Consider the following 26,916-nt stretch of genomic DNA (forward strand, 5'->3'; position numbering starts at 1 on the left):
TTGGGGTCGGGAAGGAATTTTCCTCCAGGGCAGATTGGAAGAGGCCCTGGGGGGTTTTCGCCTTCCTCTGTAGCATGGGGCACGGGTCACTTGCTGGAGGATTCTCTGTACCTTGAAGTCTTTAAACCATGATTTGAGGACTTCAATAGCTCAGACATAGGTGAGAGGTTTATTGCAGGAGTGGGTGGGTGAGATTCTGTGGCCTGCATTGTGCAGGAGGTCAGACTAGATGATCATAATGGTCCCTTCTGACCTTAATATCTATGAATCCATGAGTAGAGTTCCTAATTCTCTTATTGTTCTAGGTGGCAGGCAAGCTTTTCCCCTTTCCCTTAGGCATCAAGTCAGGGGAGGAGCAGTTTAAGGAAGTTCATAAGGCCCTTGCCTCAGAGCAAACAAACTCAGAGTCAGAAAACAAAATCTCTAGAGCCCAGATCAGGCTAGCATCCTGGTGCCTGTGGGGCAGGGTGTGGGTGTGTGGGGAAAGGGAACCTGCAGTTTATAGCTGCCAACGTAGCTTCTGGTCCCTCTCATCTGAAGAACTTGCTTTTCCTGTTCATATAGTCCAGCTCCAAGAGCTGGGCAGCGTGCTCCTGGGCTCTGCCAGGGATGTCTTGCCTGTAAGTTTCAGATTGTATTTTAAAAGGGTAGTATACTTTGCCACAGGAACCCTCTCTTCCTTTGGACCAAAATGCCTGAATTTGTTGCGCTTAAGTTAAAGGCATGTTGCAAGGACTACCTGTTTACTCAGACTTTGGGAGAAATGCATAATGTTAAGCACATTCAGAGGATTGAAGCCAAAACCCTCAGGGACCTTTAGAAGGGAGGATTCAAGACAGGTGTTTTGGCACAGAGTTCTTTGTGAACATATATGACTGTATCTCTTTATATAACTTTAAAATTAATAGTTTAAAATATTTTTTTACTTTCAATTTTAAGTTTACAAGGCCTGTTTACGTGGTCTGAATTTCACATATTTTCCCCATGTCATTATTCATCATGATATTCATATTATTTTTATTTTTATAATTATCCTAATTTTACATACGCACACACAAAGTTTTGTGTGGACATCTCCCAACTTTGATGGAAATAAGCTTATATTATTAATTTTACTAAATATGTTGACAAGTGATTTGGGAAATAGTTTTTGACAATTATTCAGAACATTCTGACTCTAGGCTCCTGGCCATGTTCCATTTCATTGTTGTATGCTTAAGGATTGGAATAATTTTGGTGCTAAAACCATCTTTTTTTCCCTTTACAGTCAGCTGCAGAAACAGATGTAATGAGCCATTTAATAAAAAGGGGCAGGGCTGCCAGTGTGATGGTGGCTGTAAAGAGCTTCAAAACTGCTGCTGGGATTATGAGGGTACCTGTCTGGAACCAAGTACGTTCCCATAAATGTGAGATTTGTTAGTCTAGTCTTTGTATTAATTTTTCTGGAGGGAGGGTGAGGGGAAATGATAAATGTGCTATGTTTATTTATTCTGCCACGGGTACAGATGCAAAAAAGGTTCCCAGCCATCTTTTGTATTTTAGAGACTTGTTATGGCATGTAATGAATTCTGGAGCTGTTGTGTATGAATGTTGAATGCATGTTGTTAAGGTGCCATGCTATTTGTACTTGAAGGTGACATGATATGAAATATAAACTGGGATTAATTTCTTTCCTGAAAGACATCCACATTTTTTTTTATTAAGGAAGAACGTACTTCAGTAAACTTTTAAATCAAGTATATATGTTCAATGACTAACTTTCATTGATTCACACCGAACAAGACTGGGCCAACATAAAACCAAGCAAACTATTTCACAGATAACCAGTTCTCTCATAATCATCCTTGTTAGTCCAGACAAGGTCATGAATATCTTGAGTGGGAGCATAGCTGTTCTCCTTGTCCAGGGGCATGGAATGACAGGACAACTACCTCCCCCTCAGAAGGCAGGGAGGCGATTAATGGATGCCCCCAGTACCCTGTGTTCTGAACAGCATGCAGCACACGATGGTTATGTTAACGGGATGAATTGGATCCACGGGCTACAAAGTTCTCTAGCAGACTTGTCTGCTTCTGTATCACATCCAGTGTCTTTTTCCTGCATGGTCCTTTGAACTCTAACTGTTCCCTTGACAGCTTCTTGAAATCCATCTCTCCTGTTCTGCTCTCTCTCTCACTCCTGTTCTGTAACACGTACACCTTCCTTCATTCTTTGGTCTGTTTGCCATCTGCTGGGAATCATGCAACATTTCTTCTTCGCTGTTCTTTCTCTTCCCTCAGAGACAATTGATTCAAAACAGCTCCCAATAGCGTCAATGGGCTTGTCAGTCCTGCTGATTTCACCACAGATGAATACATTCAGTGCTCTGAATGGAATTGTGGTTTTTTTCTTCATACGAAAACACAACTGTGACATACCAGGGTACAATCCAGGCTAACAAATAACTATGTCACCACTGCCCTATAATCTGGGGTTCCCTTTACAATACCTTGCTGGTGCAGCCTCCAGCCTGGTCTGCTCACAGACAGCCTCCAGCATGAAAGTCACTTCCAGCTATGTCTGTGTGTGTGCTGCAGCCAGCCATCCACATCCTGGCTCTTACTAGCCTTGGTTATATTGCAGGGTGATCCCAACACACCTCCAGCCCAGATCGTCTCTCAGAAATGCATGTTGTATACTGCCCAGCCCTGTCCTGGACAGTACAAATATGCTAAGTCCATTTTTCCTTGAACGGAATAATATGCACACAACTTGTTGCCCCAAATAGAATTGCCCAACCATTTCAGCTTGAATACACTGGGTTAGATAAAACAGTAAAACAAGTTTATTAACTACAAAGAGATAGATTTAGAACAAGTATAAGTAATGAGGCATAAAAGTCAAAAATGGCTACAAGAGAAATAAAGATAAAGCCCTTCTGGTGCCTAATTTAACAAACTATATTGGATTCAGTCACGGTTTTGCACCATATACTTTCAGCAGTCTTACACACCAAACTCTTTAGTTAAAAACCCCTCATACAGAGTCCAACTGTTTCCTTTGTCTCTTCAGGTGCAGTGAATGCAATGGGCCAGGAGAGAGAGAGCGAGAGAGAGCCTTGGGGTGTTTGTCCCTCCTTATTATAGTTTCAGTCCCCCTCTTGAAAAACATTTACGTCTGAGAACCAGGGGACAAAATGTCTATGTGGAAGGATGTTCCCTGTTGATTTTTTCACCTGTTTCAACTTCCTTTGTCTTCCCTTCCTGGTTGATGACTCTCTTTACTGCTTAAATGCAAATTAAGCAGAGTACACATTCCTTTGTTTAGGCCAGACCTGTTTGCCAACTTCTGTTTGGGCAGGGCTGTGGGATTTGGAACATGTGTTAAGAACACCCTGCAGAGGAATCTTATAACTTAACCGGCAATGTTGCCACCATCTTTTACCAGGACAATACTGACCAGCAAATTATGAGTTTTCAAATGATACCTACAAGGCATACTTTGTGCAAAGATTATTACAGTAGGGTGTAGGGCATGAACACAGGGGTGAATTCTATCACAACAACCAATTAATAATTTTTCAGCTCAGATATGGACATGCACTAAACTCCGTTGTGGTGAGACACGGATAACTGGAAGCCACTGTTCTTGTTCTGAAGACTGCTTGGAGAAAAAAGACTGCTGTGTAAACTACAAAAGTATTTGCAAAGGTAAAACAAAAATTAATATTTAAAAGTGTGATTTGCTCTATTATAGGGATATTTACAGGAAGCTACCCAAGTGAATATACATGAAATACATATAAAATAAACATATGGGGCTTTGTAATTGTTAGCAACTCTGATAAAACCCTTCTGGTGCCTAACTGAAGATACCTACAGCTTTTATTTGAGCAAGTTTAGATTTCTTGTAGCTGTAAATGTGTTTTGAGTGCCTGAGACACTTGGGGAGTGGCTGCTTTGTGGTGAAACACCTGGTATTTAGGTTTGTGAGAAGGAAGGTGATTGCTGGAAAGGAATGTAGTTTGTGTAAAATTAAATCCTAAGAAACACGAAAAGATATTATTATTGCAGGAGCACCTATAATGTGCTTTCCCAAAATGGAAGAAGGCACCGTCCCTGCTCTGACCTGGGTGAAATCTAAAAAACATGTCACTACCATCGTTAATGTAACTTTTTCATAACATTTCATTATAAGCACATTTTAAAATTAATTTTAACATTGTTTAAGACAGTAGACCCTATATACCAAGCACTGTTCCTTTAGAGAGTGTAAGATGAGTCCATGAGCTGAAGATAGCAGATAGAATTACTGGGTACATCACACATGCACCTGAGAAGTGGGGCTAGAACCCGTAGTCCTTTATTTCTGAAAATACGGGTCTCTGCCCAGCAGTGCCGGAAGCTCCCTAAAAGTGGGGGGGGGGCCCTGAACTGGGGCCCTGTCCCCTGCTCTGCCCCTTCCCCCTCAGGCCCCGTCCTTGCTCCATCTCTTCCCCCAGGCCTCGCCCAGACTCATTCCTCTCTGCCCTCTCCCCCGACACTCACCCTTAAAGTAGGTAAAAAGTGGGAGGGCTATGCCTCTTAAAATTGATGGGGCCATGGCTTCTTGGCCCCCCCTGTTCCGGTGCCCCTAGTCTGCCACTTGTCCTAAAGAGGATCTTCCTTAACAGACAATAGCAGTAGTTTTCCTTACTTTTTTGTGGGTCAGCCACTGGCAGGTGATATCATACTCTCATTGCCACACACAAGGACAGCATTTACAGTGGACTTTTAGAGCAGTGTCATGAACTCTGTTGCATCCTGGGCACTTTGTGGTGCAGAAATACTCAATGACACTGCTTCAGTATTTCAGTTAAAAGCACCTCCCTCCCTTTAATCTTTAGCAGTCCAAAATATACAGATGGAAAAAGAAATTTAACTTAAATATAGAATATATATATTTTGTACCCTGATTTAAGACACACCCCCCTCCCCCCCGGCCCAACCTAAAATTCATGGCTGTTGGGTTTGAAATTTTCATAAGGATGTTTAGATCTGGGATTTTCATTTGACTCATATATATTGGTTTCAGACATTAAATGTGGACCCAGATTCAGGTTTGGATTCCCAAAACCAATGACGTTAGGGGAGTTTGGATCTGAGAGTTTAATTATAGTCCATCGCTATTTCAAACGATGCACAAAATAGGTGCCTGGAGTTACGTGGTACTTTAATGAGAACATTTGTGGCATGTTGTTATAGATACTTTAGCATTTCTATAGGAAAAATACAAAATAGACTCCAACTCAAAGAACCTGTCTCCAACCTTCTTTGTCTGTTCTGTATGCAAATATGTTAATGGATATAGCAAAAATGCCACTGGCAAAACAAACCACACTTCATGACTATAATGTCAGAGGGTATAAAGGATCTATAGATTCTATAGCGCCTGCATCTATAAATGGACTTCTTTGAAATTGTGAGGTGGGAACGAATCAAAAAAACTATTTCAGTGTTTTAATCATAATACCAGAACCTGTTCTCACCCCTTCTCCTGGCTGTATTTAATTTTCACTTTTTATTTAGATTTATAATTGTTGGCTTTAATAATTCACAATGAAGGTCACTGTGAAAATGACAGGTTTCAGAGTAACAGCCAAGTTAGTCTGTATTCGCAAAAAGAAAAGGAGAACTTGTGGCACCTTAGAGACTAACCAATTTATTTGAGCATAAGCTTTCGTGAGCTACAGCTCACTTCATCGATGCATACTGTGGAAAGTGTAGAAGATCTTTTATACACACAAAGCATGAAAAAATACCTCCCCCCACCCCACTCTCCGGCTGGCAATAGCTTATCTAAAGTGATCACTCTCCTTACAATGTGTATGATAATCAAGTTGGGCCATTTCCAGCCCAAATCCAGGTTTTCTCACCCCCCCCCCCCCACACAAACCCACTCTCCTGCTGGTAATAGCTTATCTAAAGTGACCACTCTCCTTATAATGTGTATGATAATCAAGGTGGGCCATTTCCAGCACAAATCCAGGGTTTAACAAGAATGTCTGGGGGGGGGGGGGGTTAGGAAAAAACAAGGGGAAATAGGTTACCTTGCATAATGACTTAGCCACTCCCAGTCTCTATTCAAGCCTAAGTTAATTGTATCCAATTTGCAAAAGAATTCCAATTCAACAGTTTCTCGCTGGAGTCTGGATTGGAAGTTTTTTTGTTGAAGAATTGCAACTTTCATGTCTGTAATCACATGACCAGAGAGATTGAAGTGTTCTCCGACTGGTTTATGAATGTTATAATTCTTGACATCTGATTTGTGTCCATTTATTCTTTTATGTAGAGACTGTCCAGTTTGACCAATGTACATGGCAGAGGGGCATTGCTGGCACATGATGGCATAGATCACATTGGTGGATGTGCAGGTGAACGAGCCTCTGATAGTGTGGCTGATGTTATTAGGCCCTGTGATGGTGTCTCCTGAATAGATATGTGGGCACAGTTGGCAACGGGCTTTGTTGCAAGGATAGGTTCCTGGGTTAGTGGTTCTGTTGTGTGGTCTGTGGTTGCTGGTGAGTATTTGCTTCAGGTTGGGGCGCTGTCTGTAGGCAAGGACTGGCCTGTCTCCCAGGATTTGTGAGAGTGTTGGGTCATCCTTCAGGATAGGTTGTAGATCTCCATTGTAAGGAGAATGATCACTTTAGATAAGCTATTGCCAGCAGGAGAGTGAGGTAGGGGGAGGAATTTTTTCATGCTTTGTGTGTATAAAAGATCTTGTACACTTTCCACAGTATGCATCCGATGAAGTGAGCTGTAGCTCACGAAAGCTTATGCTCAAGTAAATTGGTTAGTCTCTAAGGTGCCACAAGTACTCCTTTTCTTTTTACTTTGAAAATGGTTATTGTTTCCGCCTGCCTTGGGATCCTTAGTGGGAGGGCTTTTCTGTGGGAGGGAGAAGACTTTAAAAATAATCCACTGCTTTTTCTGCCCCATCAGTTCTCTCTATTATTCCTTTCCTCTTTGATTTGTCCTTCTTGCCTCTCTCATGACTCCTTTTGTTCTTCTAAAGAGACTCTAGTGGATCATCAGCATATGATAAATGTTTAGGAGCATTAAGCAGAGTTTCAGAAAATCACAGGGGAGTGGAAAGGAAACTGCTTTGTGTTGTATATTTACTTTTCTACAGTGCTGCAGTGACACCTTTTATGCTTTTCAGGTGAAACGCCTTGGGTGAAAGAAGCGTGTCCATCACTTAACACTTCTCAGTGCCCAGAAGGGTAGGATGATTTGTACACTTATCAGTCTGCAAATGGAATTTTTTTGCATTTGTCTTTTCAACATTGTAACTGAACCTTTTCTGATGGAGAAAAATGTTATAAGATTCAGAAATAACAAAGTGCACAAATTTTGGGAATCCTGTAATAAGAAATCATTCTTATTTGTACAGTGCCTAAAATTGCATTAGTTGTTTTACAGCAGTTGAAAAAGATTGCTTCCTGTCCTGAAGAGTACACAGTTTAAACTTTAGACAACATGCGAGTGACATCAGCAGGCAATTGGAAGAGCACAGGGCAAGGGATGCAACAGTGTGGTCACTTAATAGCATTTGTTATATGTGGGCATCTTGGTGGTTCTGATATTCACACACACACACACACACACACATACAATGTCAGAACAATATCTTCATAAATGATCTGGAGGATGGTGTGGATTGCACTCTCAGCAAATTTGCGGATGATACTAAACTGGGAGGAATGGTAGATACACTGGAGGGGAGGGATAGGATACAGAAGGACCTAGACAAATTGGAGGATTGGGCCAAAAGAAATCTGATGAGGTTCAATAAGGATAAGTGCAGGGTCCTGCACTTAGGATGGAAGAATCCAATGCACCGCTACAGACTAGGGACCGAATGGCTAGGCAGCAGTTCTGCGGAAAAGGACCTAGGGGTGACAGTGGACGAGAAGCTGGATATGAGTCAGCAGTGTGCCCTTGTTGCCAAGAAGGCCAATGGCATTTTGGGATGTATAAGTAGGGGCATAGCGAGCAGATCGAGGGACGTGATCGTTCCCCTCTATTCGACATTGGTGAGGCCTCATCTGGAGTACTGTGTCCAGTTTTGGGCCCCACATTTCAAGAAGGATGTGGATAAATTGGAGAGAGTCCAGCGAAGGGCAACAAAAATGATTAGGGGACTGGAACACATGAGTTATGAGGAGAGGCTGAGGGAGCTGGGATTGTTTAGCCTGCAGAAGAGAAGAATGAGGGGGGATTTGATAGCTGCTTTCAACTACCTGAAAGGGGGTTCCAAAGAGGATGGCTCTAGACTGTTCTCAGTGGTAGCAGATGACAGAACGAGGAGTAATGGTCTCAAGTTGCAGTGGGGGAGGTTTAGATTGGATATTAGGAAAAACTTTTTCACTAAGAGGGTGGTGAAACACTGGAATGCGTTACCTAGGGAGGTGGTAGAATCTCCTTCCTTAGAGGTTTTTAAGGTCAGGCTTGACAAAGCCCTGGCTGGGATGATTTAACTGGGAATTGGTCCTGCTTCGAGCAGGGGGTTGGAGTAGATGACCTTCAGGGGTCCCTTCCAACCCTGATATTCTATGATTCTATGATAAGAACCACCAAGATGCCCACATATAACAAATGCTATTAAGTGACCACACTGTTGTATATACTATATATAAAATACACACAAACTGATAACTCATATGTGGAAGTGATATCCAGAGTATGGGGTGGCCACAACACTCACAAGTGAAGGAGTACTTGTGGCACCTTAGAGACTAACCAATTTATTTGAGCATAAGCTTTCGTGAGCTACAGCTCACTTCATCGGATGCATACTGTAGAAAATACAGAAGGTGTTTTTATACATACAAACCATGAAAAAATGGGTATTTACCACTACAAAAGGTTTTCTCTCCCTCCACCCCACTCTCCTGCTGGTAATAGCTTATCTAAAGTGATCACTCTCCTTACAATGTGTATGATAATCAAGTTGGGCCATTTCCAGCACAAATCCAGGTTGTCTCCCCACCCCCACACACACAAAGAGAGTGGGTTTGGGGCGGGCTGGGGGGGGTGGGAGAAAACCTGGATTTGTGCTGGAAATGGCCCACCTTGATTATCATACACATTGTAAGGAGAGTGATCACTTTAGATAAGCTGTTACCAGCAGGAGAGTGGGGTGGGGGGAGAGAAAACCTTTTGTAGTGGTAAACACCCATTTTTTCATGGTTTGTATGTATAAAAACACCTTCTGTATTTTCTACAGTATGCATCCGATGAAGTGAGCTGTAGCTCACAAAAGCTTATGCTCAAATAAATTGGTTAGTCTCTAAGGTGCCACAAGTACTCCTTTTCTTTTTGCGAATACAGGCTAACATGGCTGTTACTCTGAAACCACTCACAAGTGATGAAGTCAAGAGTTATCCACAGGTTATCCCAAACTCATGCTGATAATACCTTCGTCCAAGCTATCGGCATATATTATGCACAGCATGCTCTTCTTTCTCTTTTTTAGTGATTTCAGCTTTTAGCAGGTTTCAGAGGACATTCTTAGCAGTAGTCCCCTTTTTCTTTTCTCCCCTGCTGTCTCACTTATATTTAATAATAAATTAACATGGAAAGCTCTTAGCCTAGAAGGAAGTGGCTGATAGAAAAGGGATGGAATATTAGTATATTTTCTCTATACAATGAGAAAAGTATAGAAAGGTATATACACTGATGCTGACCAGTTCCTCATTGTTCCGCTGTGTTCCCCTTGTCTATTGTATCCATCTCCTTTTCTATCATCTTTTATGTAGAATGTCTGCTTTCCAGGGCAGGGACAGTTTTTGTTATGTATTTGTATAGTGCCTAGCGCAGCAGAGTCCTGTCCATGACTGGAGCCCCTAAATGCTACTGTAATACCAATCCTACTGAATAATATAATGTAGTACTCCCCTGGGATGGATAATCTATCTGTCTCATACCAGTACTATATTACATTGATTCTTCTGGAAGGCTTTGAATCCTGTTCCCTAGAATTCAGCTGATGATGCAGGCAGAGAGTATAATACTTTGGACTTAGCCAGCTTTTCTGCTCAACCAGTATACACTTTTTTTTTTTAATTAAATTTGGGAATGATCTGTCGCAACACACTTTAGAATAGAATACATGAGATCAATTCCACATAAAAATTCAGTTGTTTATGAAAACCAGGAATGATTTGTACATCTACTTCTCAGGAAAAAAAAAACCCCTAGTATTTTTTTCTTAGCTGAGTCGTTCATAGTCCATCACATATCATTGTTCTCTCTCTCTGTGCAACTTTGAAGCAATTACTTGGGAGTCATTTCTTTTTGTCAGCAGCTCTGCAGAAAGCAACAGCTATTCTGATTTCTGAATGCCATTTCTTACCTTAGTCAGGACTTTTTACTTGAGGTAGCTTTGGGGAGAAAGGTCAGTTGAGAGGAATTGGCAAAGTGAGGGGGAGAAAGAAAGGGATGGAAACATATAATATATAAACACTTTCAAAAATCACGAAGAATTATGAAACAGGTATGCAGCTATTTCTATATATACAATATTGCTGATGCATATGGGGAGGTAGGGTAGAACACCACCTTAAAAGGTGGTCTTCAAAGTATAATACGTGGTTTCTTTACAAACATAGACTTGACCAGTGAACCATTATATTATGTATTTGCAGATAACTTTAGCTGCATTTATAACTAGGAACACTTTTAGTAATATAGTCTCATCCCAAAGAACAAGGATTTCTCCATGCAAGGATTCTGTGCATAGAGTATGAAAATATACTTCTTAGATTAACAAACAACCTGCCCAGTTTCAAGCACAGATTCATAGGATAGAGGGAGGTGAGTATCTCTTTAAATGTTGTATTTCCTAAAATCACAGTGCTGTTTAAGACCCTGTTCAGATTTAGGTTTAGATCAGGAATGTGCCACCTACAACCTTGTCTGAAATGTGGCTGCTGCTAGCAGGTTTCCTTATTGGCATGGAAAGGGTGCTTTTACGGAGATGCATGCTAGCAAATAGGCCTACAGGCCATTCCCAACAGTGAAAACAGTTAATCGCTCTCAGCATTAAACAGCATAACGGTGTTAAAACCCTGCTAGCAATAACTGTACATAGCATTGTTGTTAGAACAGTTCTTACTCAATGTGGAGAGGGTGTATATATGGAGTACGATGTTCCTTCATAAAGATTTTTAATTCAATTTTTTGCTAGGTCCCATGTGTACAGATCCCTAATTTAGACAAAGCTGCTTTTTCTATATAATTCCCGGGTATAATTGTTTCTAAGGAAACTATAAAATATATAATTATGTTTAGCAAACATGGCTGAATTACAGGACTGAAAGCACTGGGTACTACCTTTGTCAACCCTGTATTATTAAAAACGGAGTTTTATAATGTTTATTACTTAACATTTACTAATGTGTTTTTTCCTGTCGGATTGTATGTGGTAGAACAATGGTCAATTCTTAGCCAACCACAGAGTTTTATTGTCACAGCTGTTTCCTCCTGGTAAGAGTTTACCATAACAATTTAATTTTTTTTCTACCTGGCCGTTTATATTTGTGTATCCTAACATCACACCTACTATATTTGATTAAGTCACTCAGAGCTAAGGATTTTAGCCTTGATTCTTTATATTAGCTGTTACAGAATAACATGTTATTAGAGGCTAAACTCTCCTGGTAATACTGATTAAGCTCAGTTGGATATTGAGAAAGTGTGCTCCAGCTCAGTGGAGGTTGTGGAAGGATTTGGTGTGGGAAGAACTTGGACTGCTTATTAAACTTCTCAGAAAGGAAATCAGGAGAGAGTTAGCACAAACCCTCCACAAGAAAGCTTCATTCCCCAAGATGTAGGCCAGATAGGCAAAGTTTCCTAAGGGTAGCATGACCAGATGTCCCGATTTTATAGGCACAGTCCCGATATTTGGGGCTTTTTTTTATATAGGCGCCTACTACCTCCCCCCCCCCGCCCCCCCATCCCAATTTTTCACACTTTCTATCTGATCACCCTACCTAATGGCTGATTGTTAGAATGTTCAGACCATCTGTGTGGACATGCTTGAAGAGGATTTCAGGATATATTGAGAGACAAAAGACAAAATTCAGACCCTGGCATAAGCAGTATCTTCCAGCTAATTTGGCCCATCATCTATTTGTTTATATTTATAGTTTGTTTTAAAATAAAAACCTATAAGTTACTTTTCCTAAATTCTAAGTATACTTAGGGTTCCTATTCTTGTACCCCTGCAGCTGTTTGATAGCACACTTTTGAAAGCTAATGTAAATAACCTTCCTTTGCCTTTTGAATAATGATTTATTGTTATAAAGGATTATAAACTTGTAAAAAAAAGTATTTGGAACTTCTGTTCCTGGCTTCTGGGTCAACACTATTGACATAACTATGCATTCCGCAGAATGTGGCTAAAACTCTTTTCTGATGACAAACTCCCACTTACTTGCAGGTTTGATTTGCCACCGCTTATCCTTTTTTCGATGGATGGTTTTAGAGCAGAATATTTACAAACATGGACTTCTTTACTGCCGAATATCGAAAAACTCAGTAAGTTACCAAGAAAGAAGTGACAATTAAAAACAGAACCTGCTGGCAATTTCTTCAGTTCCCTCTTCCACCATTTTATACATGTGACTCCCTGGTCAACAAGAGGAATATTTCATAGTAGTTCTTGGATCAGTGGTTTGCTCAGGATTAACTTGGGAGTTAGAGTTCATTGTAGTCACCCATGCACCAGTGGCCACCAATACTGGCTTGCAGCCTCAAATTTTATTTAAATAAATATTGTGAAACATTCATTCAAATAAAGTTTGAAGCTGAAAAAGTTCCAGTGAAAGTTTTAATACATTTTCTATCCTCCATTTTATTAAATTATTGTAAATTGTAATAAAATGTCCAAAGGATCATCACTTAATGTCATTAAATTATATCATAATACTAAAGAGCAATGAACTGTGTAACAGTGAAATGTCACTCAAAGAAACAGTCTTTTTGAGTCTGGAATTTTGTTCTATTCATAGACAGCTGCGTATTTAAATGTTCATCAACTATCATCAATTACTTCACTCAAATTTATTAAATTTAAACTTTAATATGCTGATTCACTTAATTAGTACAGCCACACTCCTGAAAGATGCACAGTGCTCTGAAGTTAGTGGGAATAGAGGGTCATCAGCATGTTGCTGTAGTGGGCCCTCAAAACTTGCACATAAGTTGAATATGGTTTTCATGGGAATACTTTAGAATCAGAGCCTCATTGCTTCTAGTGTCCCTATGGTTCAATTCAATCATCTTCTTCACTTTCCCCACAAGAACCAGACTCTGAAAGTGACAGAATGATCATGTGTTTACTTTTTATATTATATATTTAAAAACTTGACATGGTTGCTGGAAGCCACTAAATGTAATTGGATAAACAAACTTATCTGTTTTGTGGCTAACCTGTTAAATATAACAAGGGCTGTAAGAGAGTCATAACTCTGACTAATGAGCAAACTGACCTGACCCTTGCATAAGTGTTTTATGCTTTGCTGTTACTGAGTCAGCAGAAGAAATACAATCAGCTAATAAGTCATTTCATGAAAAGTCCAAGTTTATGTCAAAGTCTGTTTGAAACAGATTTAAGGGAAGTGTATCTTTCCTACTGGAATGAAAGAAATGTTAATCTCAAGCTTCCAGGAGGATATTTTGAACTTTGGTTTACACTGACCAGTCACACGCATCTGTTTTCAATGTTAACATTGGTTTGTGGACTCACACACTTTGTTTCTTATTATAGTAGCTGGGGGGGGGACCCCGTTATTTACATGTGCGAGATGATAAAACAGTGGTGTGCTAACTTTCATATCATGAACCAGTTCCTCTCAAGGACCATTTCCTTTTCCCAGCTGATCCCACACATTGTCTGCAGCAACTGTAGGGCTCGGTTACATAACAAAGTACGTTTAGGAAAGGATTAAGAAGAGAAACATGAACATAAACTCATTTTGTGCTTGAAGACTTATCAGTGATTTAGCCTGGTGACACCAGCAACTCTGCAGACCCCACAGGAGGTCTTTGTGGACCATTGGTGGTCAGTAGATGATAATATAAAACCTTAAAAAAACATTCGCTGCCACCACTCATGCTGTTATCACAAACCTGAGAGGTTGTTGTGATCTATCCTTGTATCTTTACTAACTCCATAGATGGTTTTTAATAGTTTGGCCCAGAAAACCTAGGTATTACATTCAGTAGAGCTAGTCAAACTATTAATTGCAGGTAATGTTCATTATGAATTTAACCCTTTTCACTGTCTGTGAATTATTTGCAAACTTTGCCTGATGAATCCACTGTGCTTGTTTGTTATTCATAAGCACTTTGACAAATAGTTTGGATGAACAGTTTTCAGCCTATGGGTTGTTCAACCTGACTGTTCGCTTTTTATGTAGTGTGGGGGATCACTGAACCCCCAGTTCTTTCTCTGATCTCTGACTGAGTGACAGAAACTTTTTAAACAGAAGCATGAAGTTGGATTTCAGTAAACCATTGCACAGCAAGAGAAGTGATTATTCAAAGGAGACAGGAAGGATAGTCCAGTGGTTAGGTCACTAGTCTTGGCCTTGGAAGATCCGGATTAATTCCCTGCTCTGCCAGGCTGCCTGTGTGACCTTGGACAAATCATTTAGCCATTGTATGCTTGCCTCAATTTCAAATCTGTAAAATGGGGCTATTAGCATTTCCTTACCTCATGGGAGTGTTGTGCTATTAAAAAATGTGAGGTGCTACAGTAATGGGGGCTATACAAGTACCGTAGAGAGATTGTCTGTCTGAATATTTGCATATGAGGAATATGACACCTTGAATCACAGAAACTGAACCTGGTGGAAAATGTCATCTAAAAATGTTTTGTGACCAGCTCTAATTTTCAATATTACAGTTGCTTGGGAAGTAATCTTATAATCACTCAGCATGATTTGTTGCAGAAACATGTGGCACGCATTCAAAGTACATGAGAGCTGTTTACCCCACCAAAACTTTCCCAAACCACTACACTATTGTCACGGTGAGTGAAAATTTATTATTTTTATTCTTCACTATTTGTACAGCCTGCAAAATGTTAGGTGCTTTAGCAGGACAAAAGAAAAAGAGGAAGTTCTTATCCCAAAGAGCTAACAATCTCATTTTAGGTGTGACACTACAGTGAAAATAACAATAAGGGAGGGATTGGACTAGGAACCGTGGAAGGGCATGGCAGAGAGCAGCAGAGGAGAAAGGGGCTGTAGTTCATATGTTTACATAAATATGCTGCCTTCTTTAGCAGAGGTGTCTGTGCCTAGCCCTGTGGACAGATTATTCATTCCTGCTCTTTGTTAGAATGCATCTGATGAAGTGAGCTGTAGCTCACGAAAGCTTATGCTCAAATAAATTTGTTAGTCTCTAAGGTGCCACAAGTACTCCTTTTCTTTTTGCGAATACAGACTAACACGGCTACTACTCTGAAACCTGTATAGGAGTGCTGGTCTCAGTGACATATTAAAATTGTTTTTGCTGCTTATATGTAACCAATTGGGATCTATCATACCTGTTTACAGACACATAAGGCTTCATGTGTTATAGTAATTTCACCAATTAAATGAAATCGGGATGAAAATATGGAAGTTGAACAGATTGGCAGATAAAAGGATGACGTGATAAATCTTTTCTATCTCTAACTTCTATCTTCAGTTGTAATGGAACACAGTATAGATTTAATTTTACTTTAAGAATGAGAGAAATATTTCACCTTTCTTAATTTATTTTCATTCCTAGGGTTTGTATCCAGAATCTCATGGTATCATTGACAACAACATGTATGATGTAAACTTGAGCCAGAGTTTCTCACTTTCTGGGCAGGCAAAATTCAACCCTATCTGGTGGAAAGGACAGCCAGTATGTGTCATTCTTTCTATGGTGCTTGTCATAACCTCCAGATTAGCTCATGTCAAAGCATAAAATACCAAGTTGTGGGATATCAAGGTTCATCAGTTTGTTCCACAGTCCATATCCTGCGGTGTGTATTGCTGATTTTTTAATGGACGGTTTGCCTTTGATACAGGAAGAAAAGTTGTTTAACCTTTAACATCTGAATTATTTTCTATATCTGAAAACTTTATCTAATGGTGATACTTTATGAGCAAATTTAAAATGCATTGGCCCATATTCAGACCTGAAGTAAAATGCTGGCACCACTTAAGTGACTGGGAGTTTTACTAGATTTTGCACTTTGAACTTAGCTGTGCAAACTGCAGCAGTAACCCTTTACATGAGGTCTGAAAGTCTAATCTAAAAACAAAAAGTTTTGTTTATAAACAAACAAACAAACAAAAACAGTTTAATGTTATTGAGTGTCAACTGTCCTTATCTGTCCCATCATTTACAAAGCAAGGGAATGTGCAGTTGAGGACATCATAGATCTCTCACTGCCCAAGTAGTTTATTAAGTATAAAATATTGCGTATTTCATCACAAATCGATAACTTTAGCTCTGACCTAAAACTGATATTCTTTCACCAGTAATCTCAAAATATAAACAGAGCACCAAACATTTTGAAAAAGAACTAAAAATTGCGTGGGTTCAAATATACAACTTTTGTTGTTGTTTCATGAGGAATCCAATCAGCCTTGTAACGGGGACTGTGGTTGCAACCCTAAATATGGCAAGTTTATCCCCTCTGTGTAATAAAACAACATATACCTGCTGCTGAGCTCAGACTGTGTCCTAGCCTATCACAACCAAAACCACAGGCCTTTATCACTGGAACAAAAGGAAGATCATTGTTAGCTGTCAGGTATAGAAATACCCTGACATTCTTGCTAAACTGTGAACAGCCAATAGAGGGCAACATCCCATCTTCAATCCTGTAAACAGGAGAAAAATATCAAATCACAAAACATTGCAATAGTTGGGTAATGGTAGGGCAGGTGAAAGAAACAACTGAAAAATGTGAGCCTAGCAAAGGATCTGCCCTTGCATTTTTCTGAATCTGTACTTTGGCTTGTACTGTCTTGTATGTGGTTATCCAGTAGTGTGAATGGCTTGAAATAAGATATTTGTGTCCTCTACCTAGATCTGGCTGACAGCAATGTATCAGAATTTGAAGGCTGGCACCTTCTTTTGGCCTGGATCAGATGTACCTATTAATGGAACATACCCCAATTTGTACAGGTTGTACAACAAGTAAGTTTCAGAATAGTCAAAAGATTTATGACACAAGTCTTACAAGCTGGTCCAAAGCTGCAAGTTGGCAATAGTTTTTTTTAATAAAGATGAAGTATTAGAGCTCTTACCAAAGTTCTGGGAAACAGACACCAGATTAGTGTCAAATTATTCCACTTTTCCAGTGAAACTAACATTTATGGCTGAGATTTTCAAAACCACTTAAGGGACTTAGATGCCCAGTTACTGTGGATAATTGGTGGGCATTTCTATCCCCTAGATGGCTTTGATAGTTTCAAATTATAGCAAAATGACAGTTTCCCACTAGAAAACAGTCCTGCAATTTTGATAAAAACAGAAAAATATTCCAGGCAAATCTGCAAAATATATTGTAGTTTCTCTGATTTTTTTCACAATGAGAATCCTCATATAGTATCTTCACAACAAGTCAATGTTTCCTAGTGTATTGTTTATAGGAAATGTATAGATTGTAGATAGGCCTGACTTGACATGAGTAACTGAACATGAGGGAGGCCTCATTTCTCAGAAGATGGGATTTAGGAGGTAAATAGATTAGCAGGCTGAAAACAGAATGTTTGTGCTAACTAATGACAGGTTTCAGAATAGCAGCCGTGTTAGTCTGTATTCGCAAAAAGAAAAGGAGTACTCGTGGCACCTTAGAGACTAACCAATTTATTTGAGCATAAGCTTTCGTGAGCTACAGCTCACTTCATCGGATGCATCCGATAAGATAAGATAAGAGGGGCAACACCCAGGACAATTTACTATACACAAGATAAGTCGGGAATGTAAAGATGAGGTAAAGAGCAGGTCCAGCATGAATAGTGCTTGAACAGAGCATTTTCTACAAAGACTGGTTCCTGCAGAGTAACTAAGCCAGTCCAAAAATGTGTGCTGCAGTCTATAGTAATGCAATGAGATGTGCCAGTGTATACAAAAGGGAGAGGATTTCTGGGTGAATTTGGATCTGTGAGGTACCCTGATCCATCCCCTGTATTGCTATATGCCATTAAAGATACCTGAGTGACGAACTCTGGAGTCAAACTGAGTTCTTGGGAAGCCAAGTAGAAAGAGGTCTTGGAGTGGTATCATGACTTGAATGGCCAAGCTTGTTACACAGCATACTTATCTGGACCACAGTTGGTGGAAAAGGGAATTTATAATATTGGGGAAGAAAATTTGCAATTTACAGTGTTAGAAGGACCTGGACCTTGAGCACCATGTAAAATTAATAATTCAACTGTGCCAGTTATGATTGCTATTCCTAGGTGGACATGGAGTCCTAAAGAATCGTTATATGTCACTAGTATGGGTACAATAGAAAATGGAACCTATAAAGTGCATTATCCCAGTGTGAAGATGGCAGCACCAGAAGGATGTGAAATAAATACAGCCTTCTGTAAACGAATCAAGCACAGATGGTTTTGTGAGTGCTTGGCACGAATGAATCTGACCACAAGCAAGGCCCGACTAGTCATTAAAGAGAGAGTGAAGGAGGTGGTATGGCGTGGGGACACCGTATGTGCTATGGGATACCACAATTTTTCAGTGAGGACAACACAATGCCAGAGAAGCCTGGATGGATTTTGTTTGAACTTTACCTCTCTGATTCAAATTGGGACCCATGCCCTATGGCCAAGTACAGATGGAGGAGAATGTGACAGAGGCCGTGACAGACAACACTGAGTGGGAGTCACTGGTGACCAATCTCTTTGTACCCATACCTCCCTTGTCCATTAGTACTATGGATTTAGTACAAAGGAAAATTGAGCCATTGGTGCCCATTGCTCAACTAATAGCCCAGCAACAGGAAATTGGGGACAATATTGTATAGGCAGTGAAGACAGCCTACTGAGCTGTACCAGAGGAAGTGAGCTTGCAACCCTAGTTCATACCTTCAACCTAATATTAAGAGGAGTCCAAATGATTACAGCCACTGTGGTCTTAGGCATGTGTTGCTGGGCAAACTTGAAAAAGAGAGCACAGAAAGACAGGAATATGATGCAAATGAGACTGGAACACATGAGTTATGAGGAGAGGCTGAGGGAGCTGGGATTGTTTAGCCTGCAGAAGAGAAGAATGAGGGGGGATCTGATAGCTGCTTTCAACTACCTGAAAGGGGGTTCCAAAGAGGATGGCTCTAGACTGTTCTCAATGGTAGCAGATGACAGAACGAGGAGTAATGGTCTCAAGTTGCAGTGGGGGAGGTTTAGATTGGATATTAGGAAAAACTTTTTCACCAAGAGGGTGGTGAAACACTGGAATGCGTTACCTAGGGAGGTGGTAGAATCTCCTTCCTTAGAGGTTTTTAAGGTCAGGCTTGACAAAGCCCTGGCTGGGATGATTTAACTGGGAATTGGTCGTGCTTTGAGCAGGGGATTGGACTAGATGACCTTCTGGGGTCCCTTCCAACCCTGATATTCAATGATTCTATGATTCTATGAAATGAATGGTAATGTAAACAAGAAAAATAGAAGCAATGGAATGTAGGTAGGCCTGGCCTGACATGAATAATTGAACATGGGGGAGGCCTCATTTCTTGGGAGACAGAATTAGGGAGGTAAATGGATCATAAGATGTTAAGATAAGAAAATGGGTCAGTTTTCTAAAAGACAGAATGTCTGAGCTAGCTAAGAGAAGAGAGGGAATGCCCAGGGAACCATTGACTCTGAACAAGATAAAAATGGACAAGATAAGTTGGGAATGTAAAGATGAGGTAAAGAGTAGGTCGAGCATGGACAGTGCATGAACAGAGCATGCTGTACAGGGATTGGTTCCTACGGAGAAACCAAGCCAGTCCAAAAATGTGTGTTGTAATGTCTAGTAAATGCAATGAGATGTGTAAATGTATATAAAAGGGGGAGGGTTTCTGTGTAAATATGGATCCGTAATGTATCCTGCATCCATCCCCTGCATTTGAGTCTGATCAACACAGCATAGCATTGCTATATGCAAATAAAGATACCTGAGTGCCAAAAGCTGGAGTCGAACTGTGCTCTTGGAAGCCAAGTAGAAAGAGGTCTCGAAGGGAATCCCAACATATATGGCTTCTAAAATTCATAGAAATTCTGCTCCCATCAAAGTCAATTGGAATTCTGTCATTGACTTTAATGGGGTCAGGATTTCACTTCGTTTTTAAGGACAAAAGGAGCCATTAAGATCATCTAGTTTAATCTTCTGCATAATACCAGCCATAGAATCAGGGCCGTCCCTAGGAGGGTGCGGGGCCCAGGACACACACACCCCAGCCCAGACCCTGCCCCCACTCCACCCCTTCCCCCAAGCCCTCGCCCCACCTCTTCCCACCCCTGCGCCGTCCCGCTTCTTCTCACCACTGCTCTGCCCCTCCCTACCCCTACTCCACCCCTTCCCCCTAGCCCCTGCCCTACCTCTTCCCACCCCTGTGCCGCCCTGCATCTTCCCACCCCAGCTCTGCTCCCTCCCTGCCCCCACTCCACCTCTTCCCCCAAGCCACCATCCCGCCTCTTTCTGGCTTCCGCCCTCTCCCCCGAGTAATGCCAGGAGCTGGTGGAGCGGGGCGGGGTGGGGCGGGCTGGGACCGGGTTGTTCACTGCTGCTGGTGGCAGGCCCCCGCTAATCCCCCAGGCTGCCCTGGACACCACGTCCCGAAGCGCGGGACCCCCCAAAGCGCGGGGCCCATGCGGTTGACCCGGTCCATCCTATGGATGGGATGGCTCTGCATAGAATTTCACTCATTAGTACAATAACTTGTGGTTGAACAACAGCATATCTTTTAGGCAGACATGAAGGGCCAGATTCTCCTTTATGCTGCCAGAGTGATAGAGAATATACTTCATCTCTTGATAAGATACTCCCATGATGAATTAACCTCACAGTTAGAATTTTTTTCCTTACAGCTGCCTTTAATATTAGTATCCTAAACTTTTCCTATTAATTTCTCAGTCATCTCCCAAACCTTTTATATAATTCCTGTAACCTCATTAGAATAACATGCTACAGGCTTATCTTTATAAGTCTGTACAAAGAAGGATGACTTTGTGGTTAGGGACTGGGAGTCAGGTGACCTGGTTACTATTCCCAGCTCTGCCAAAGACTTTTGTGTGTGATTTTGGGAAAGTTAATTTCTTTGTGCATCAGTTTCTTCATCTGCAAAATGGGGATAATAATACTAAACTACCTAACAAGGGTATTGTGAGAATACTTAAAGTTTGTAACATATATCAAAGTCCGTGGATGGTATGTGCTATATAAAGGAAACAGTTCTTCTTATCTGTTTATAGGCCTTGAACCTATAAACTCTTACATACCTATTTAACTTTGTACATGTACAAAGTTAAGCATGTTTTCAAGTGTTTGCAGGATCAGGACCTTACTAATTGTCATTAGAACTGTTATATTTCATTAAAATATTTGGAAAATTAAACAGTGAAGGATCTCATTTATTCATTAACATTCAAAAACATATACCTGTTATCTTTTTGACTCCAACTCTTAGGCCCTAAATGAATTACCAGGAAAGTTTGCATTCCTGGGTGTTCGAAAATATATATTTTTGTATTGTGAAATGCTTTCTGACAATACCTAATTATTAATTATTATTTTATTTTAATTTCATTTTATTTTAGATCAATTATATATCAACAGAGAATTTCAGAAATACTCACATGGCTTGATGGTTCCAAATCAGAGAGGTAAAGCTTGATAATATCCAACTCAGCGTTAAAGAAACCTGCTAGAAGGATTTTCACTCGTATAGATTTCACATTATTTTCATATGCTTGTAAAACAAGTGAGGCTGTATTTAGCTAGCTCAGTTATTGTTTCTTGGGATATAAAGGGCTGCTGTAATTATGGTTGTGCCTATTATCTTCCTGGATCGAGAGGCAGAGATGAAAGAGGTAAACCAAGTCCCTGAGGGTATGTCTACACTACGAAATTAGGTCGAATTTATAGAAGTCGGTTTTTTAGAAATCGGTTTTATATATTCGAGTGTGTGTGTCCCCACAGAAAATGCTCTAAGTGCATTAAGTGCATTAACTCGGCGGAGCGCTTCCACAGTACCGAGGCAAGCGTCGACTTCCGGAGCGTTGCACTGTGGGTAGCTATCCCACAGTTCCCGCAGTCTCCGCTGCCCATTGGAATTCTGGGTTGAGATCCCAATGCCTGATGGGGCTAAAACATTGTCGCGGGTGGTTCTGGGTACATATCGTCAGGCCCCCGTTCCCTCCCTCCCCCCGTGAAAGCAAGGGCAGACAATCCTTTCGCGCCTTTTTTCCTGAGTTACCTGTGCAGACGCCATACCACGGCAAGCATGGAGCCCGCTCAGGTAACCGTCACCCTATGTCTCCTGGGTGCTGGCAGACGCGGTACGGCATTGCTACACAGTAGCAGCAACCCCTTGCCTTGTGGCAGCAGACGGTACAGTACGACTGGTAGCCGTCATCGTCATGTCTGAGGTCCTCCTGGTCGCCTCTGTGAGGTCGATCAGGAGCGCCTGGGCAGACATGGGTGCAGGGACTAAATTTGGAGTGACTTGAGCAGGTCATTCTCTTTAGTCCTGCAGTCAGTCCTATTGAACCGTCTTATGGTGAGCGGGCAGGCGATACGGACTGCTAGCAGTCGTACTGTACCATCTTCTGCCGAGCAGCCATGAGATGTGGATGGCATGCAGTCCTTCTGCACCGTCTGCTGCCAGCCAAAGATGTAAAAGATAGATGCAGTGGATCAAAACAAGAAATAGACCAGATTTGTTTTGTACTCATTTACTTCCCCCCGTCCCCTGTCTAGGGGACTCATTCTTCTAGATCACACTGCAGTCACTTACAGAGAAGGTGCAGCGAGGTAAATCTAGCCATGTATCAATCAGAGGCCAGGCTAACCTTCTTGTTCCAATAAGGACAATAACTTAGGTGCACCATTTCTTATTGGAACCCTCCGTGAAGTCCTGCCTGAAATACTCCTTGATGTAAAGCCACCCCCTTTGTTGATTTTAGCTCCCTGAAGCCAACCCTGTAAGCGCCCCTCCCAGCGTCAGAGCAATGGCAAACAATCGGGCATCTGAGAGTGCTGTCCAGAGCACTCATAATGGAGCACTCTGATGGGGCTAAAACATTGTCGTGGGTGGTTCTGGGTACGTGTCGTCAGGCCCCCGTTCCCTCCCTCCCTCCGTGAAAGCAAGGGCAGACAATCATTTCGCGCCTTTTTTCATGAGTTACCTGTGCAGACGCCATACCACGGCAAGCATGGAGCCAGCTCAGGTAACCGTCACCCTATGTCTCCTGGGTGCTGGCAGACGCGGTACGGCTTTGCTGCACAGTAGCAGCAACCCATTGCCTTCTGGCAGCAGACGGTGCAATACGATTGGTAGTCGTCCTCGTCGTGTCCGAGGTGCTCCTGGCCACGTCGGCTGGGAGCGCCTGGGCAGACATGGGCGCAGGGACTAAATTTGGAGTGACTTGACCAGGCCATTCTCTTTAGTCTTGCAGTCAGTCCTATTGAACCGTCTTATGGTGAGCGGGCAGGCGATACGGACTGCTAGCAGTCGTACTGTACCATCTTCTGCCAGGCAGGCAAGAGATGAGGATTGCTAGCAGTCGTATTGTACCATCTTATGCCAGGCAGGCAAGAGATGAAGATGGCTAGCAGTCGTACTGTACCATCTTCTGCCGAGCAGCCATGAGATGTGGATGGCATGCAGTCCTTCTGCACCGTCTGCTGCCAGCCAAAGATGTAAAAGATAGATGGAGTGGGTCAGAACAAGAAATAGACCAGATTTGTTTTGTACTCATTTGCCTCCTCCCCTGTCTAGATCACACTGCAGTCACTCACAGAGAAGGTGCAGCGAGGTAAATCTAGCCATGTATCAATCAGAGGCCAGGCTAACCTCCTTGTTCCAATAACAACGATAACTTAGGTGCACCATTTCTTATTGGAACCCTCCGTGCAGTCCTGCCTGAAATACTCCTTGATGTACAGGCACACCCTTTGTTGATTTTAGCTCCCTGAAGCCAACCCTGTAAGCCGTGTCGTCAGTCGCCCCTCCCTCCGTCAGAGCAACGGCAGACAATCGTTCCGCGCCTTTTTTCTGTGCGGACGCCATACCAAGGCAAGCATGGAGGCCGCTGAGCTCATTTTGGCAATTAGGAGCACATTAACCACCACACGCATTATCCAGCAGTATATGCAGCACCAGAACGTGGCAACGCGATACCGGGCGAGGAGGCGACGTCAGCGCGGTCCCGTGAGTGATCAGGACATGGACACAGATTTCTCTGAAAGCATGGGCCCTGACAATGCATGCATCATGGTGCTAATGGGGCAGGTTCATGCTGTGGAACGCCGATTCTGGGCTCGGGAAACAAGCACAGACTGGTGGGACCGCATAGTGTTGCAGGTCTGGGACGATTCCCAGTGGCTGCGAAACTTTCGCATGCGTAAGGGCACTTTCATGGAACTTTGTGACTTGCTTTCCCCTGCCCTGAAGCGCATGAATACCAAGATGAGAGCAGCCCTCACAGTTGAGAAGCGAGTGGCGATAGCCCTGTGGAAGCTTGCAACGCCAGACAGCTACCGGTCAGTTGGGAATCAATTTGGAGTAGGCAAATCTACTGTGGGGGCTGCTGTGACGCAAGTAGCTCACGCAATCAAAGATCTGCTGATATCAAGGGTAGTAACCCGGGGAAATGTGCAGGTCATAGTGGATGGCTTTGCTGCAATGGGATTCCCTAACTGTGGTGGGGCTATAGACGGAACCCATATCCCTATCTTGGCACCGGAGCACCAAGCCGCCGAGTACATAAACCGCAAGGGGTACTTTTCGATAGTGCTGCAAGCTCTGGTGGATCACAAGGGACGTTTCACCAACATCAACGTGGGATGGCCGGGAAAGGTGCATGATGCTCGCATCTTCAGGAACTCTGGTCTGTTTCAAAAGCTGCAGGAAGGGACTTTCTTCCCAGACCAGAAAATAACTGTTGGGGATGTTGAAATGCCTATATGTATCCTTGGGGACCCAGCCTACCCCTTAATGCCATGGCTCATGAAGCCGTACGCAGGCAGCCTGGACAGTAGTCAGGAGCTGTTCAACTACAGGCTGAGCAAGTGCAGAATGGCGGTAGAATGTGCATTTGGACGTTTAAAGGCGCGCTGGCGCAGTTTACTGACTCGCTTAGACCTCAGCGAAACCAATATTCCCACTGTTATTACTGCTTGCTGTGTGCGCCACAATATCTGTGAGAGTAAGGGGGAGACGTTTATGGCGGGGTGGGAGGCTGAGGCAAATCGCCTAGCTGCTGGTTACGCGCAGCCAGACACCAGGGCGGTTAGAAGAGCACAGGAGGGCGCGGTACGCATCAGAGAAGCTTTGAAAACCAGTTTCATGACTGGCCAGGCTACGGTGTGAAAGTTCTGTTTGTTTCTCCTTGATGAAACCCCCCGCCCCTTGGTTCACTCTACTTCCCTGTAAGCTAACCACCCTCCCCTCCTCCCTTTAATCATTGCTTGCAGAGGCAATAAAGTCATTGCTGCTTCACAGTCATGCATTCGTTATTCATTCATCACACAAATAGGGAGATGACTACCAAGGTATCCCAGGAGGGGTGGTGGAGGAGGGAAGGAAAATGCCACACAGCACTTTAAGCACAGCACTTTAAAAGTTTACAACTTTAAAATTTATTGAATGACAGCCTTCTTTTTTTTGGGCAATCCTCTGTGGTGGAGTGGCTGGTTGGCCGGAGGCCCCCCCACCGCGTTCTTGGGCGTCTGGGTGTGGAGGCTATGGAACTTGGGGAGGAGGGCGGTTGGTTACAGAGGGGCAGCAGTGGCAGTCTGTGCTCCAGCTGCCTTTGCTGCAGCTCAACCATACACTGGAGCATACTGGTTTGGTCCTGCAGCAGCCTCAGCATTGAATCCTGCCTCCTCTCATCACGCTGCCGCCACATTTGAGCTTCAGCCCTGTTTTCAGCCCGCCACTTACTCTCTTCAGCCCGCCACTTACTCTCTTCAGCCCTCCACCTCTCCTCCCGGTCATTTTGTGCTTTCCTGCACTCTGACATTATTTGCCTCCACGCATTCGTCTGTGCTCTGTCAGTGTAGGAGGACAGCATGAGCTCGGAGAACATTTCATCGCAAGTGCGTTTTTTTTTCTTTCTAAGCTTCACTAGCCTCTGGGAAGGAGAAGATCCTGTGATCATTGAAACACATGCAGCTGGTGGAGAGAAAAAAAAAGGGACAGCGGTATTTAAAAAGACACATTTTATAAAACAGTTGCTACACTCTTTCAGGGTAAACCTTGCTGTTAACATTACATACATAGCACATGTGCTTTTGTTACAAGGTCGCATTTTGCCTCCTCCCACCGCGTGACTACCCCCTCAACCTTCCCCCCTCCCTGTGGCTAACAGCGGGGAACATTTCTGTTTAGCCACAGGCAAACAGCCCAGCAGGAATGGGCTCCTCTGAGTGTCCCCTGTAGAAAAGCACTCTATTTCAACCAGGTGACCATGAATTATATCTCACTCTCCTGAGGATAACACAGAGAGATAAAGAACGGATTTTGGTTGAATGCCAGCAAACATACACTGCAATGCTTTGTTCTACAGTGATTCCCGAGTACGTGTTACTGGCCTGGAGTGGTAAAGTGTCCTACCATGAAGGACGCAATAAGGCTGCCCTCCCCAGAAACCTTTTGCAAAGGCTTTAGGACTACATCTAGGAGAACCGC

At 42.5% G+C, this 26,916-nt stretch overlaps 1 protein-coding gene across 5 annotated transcripts in view; it reads left to right on the top strand.

Moving 5' to 3' along the window:
- Nucleotides 1–26,916, top strand: part of ENPP3 (ectonucleotide pyrophosphatase/phosphodiesterase 3) — an 86,070-nt gene that overhangs the window by 15,630 nt on the left and 43,524 nt on the right. For all 5 annotated transcript variants that reach the window (XM_073337330.2, XM_073337331.2, XM_073337332.2 and 2 more), the window contains exons 3-10: nt 1,268–1,390; nt 3,564–3,689; nt 7,183–7,243; nt 12,466–12,563; nt 14,981–15,060; nt 15,807–15,926; nt 17,104–17,213; nt 21,821–21,886. In XM_073337330.2, the coding sequence (XP_073193431.2) occupies nt 1,268–1,390; nt 3,564–3,689; nt 7,183–7,243; nt 12,466–12,563; nt 14,981–15,060; nt 15,807–15,926; nt 17,104–17,213; nt 21,821–21,886 (784 nt within the window). The remainder of the gene's footprint in view (nt 1–1,267; nt 1,391–3,563; nt 3,690–7,182; nt 7,244–12,465; nt 12,564–14,980; nt 15,061–15,806; nt 15,927–17,103; nt 17,214–21,820; nt 21,887–26,916) is intronic.

Source organism: Lepidochelys kempii, chromosome 3 (assembly GCF_965140285.1).
Source record: "Lepidochelys kempii isolate rLepKem1 chromosome 3, rLepKem1.hap1, whole genome shotgun sequence".
In the NCBI taxonomy this organism is placed as follows: Eukaryota; Metazoa; Chordata; order Testudines; family Cheloniidae; genus Lepidochelys; species Lepidochelys kempii.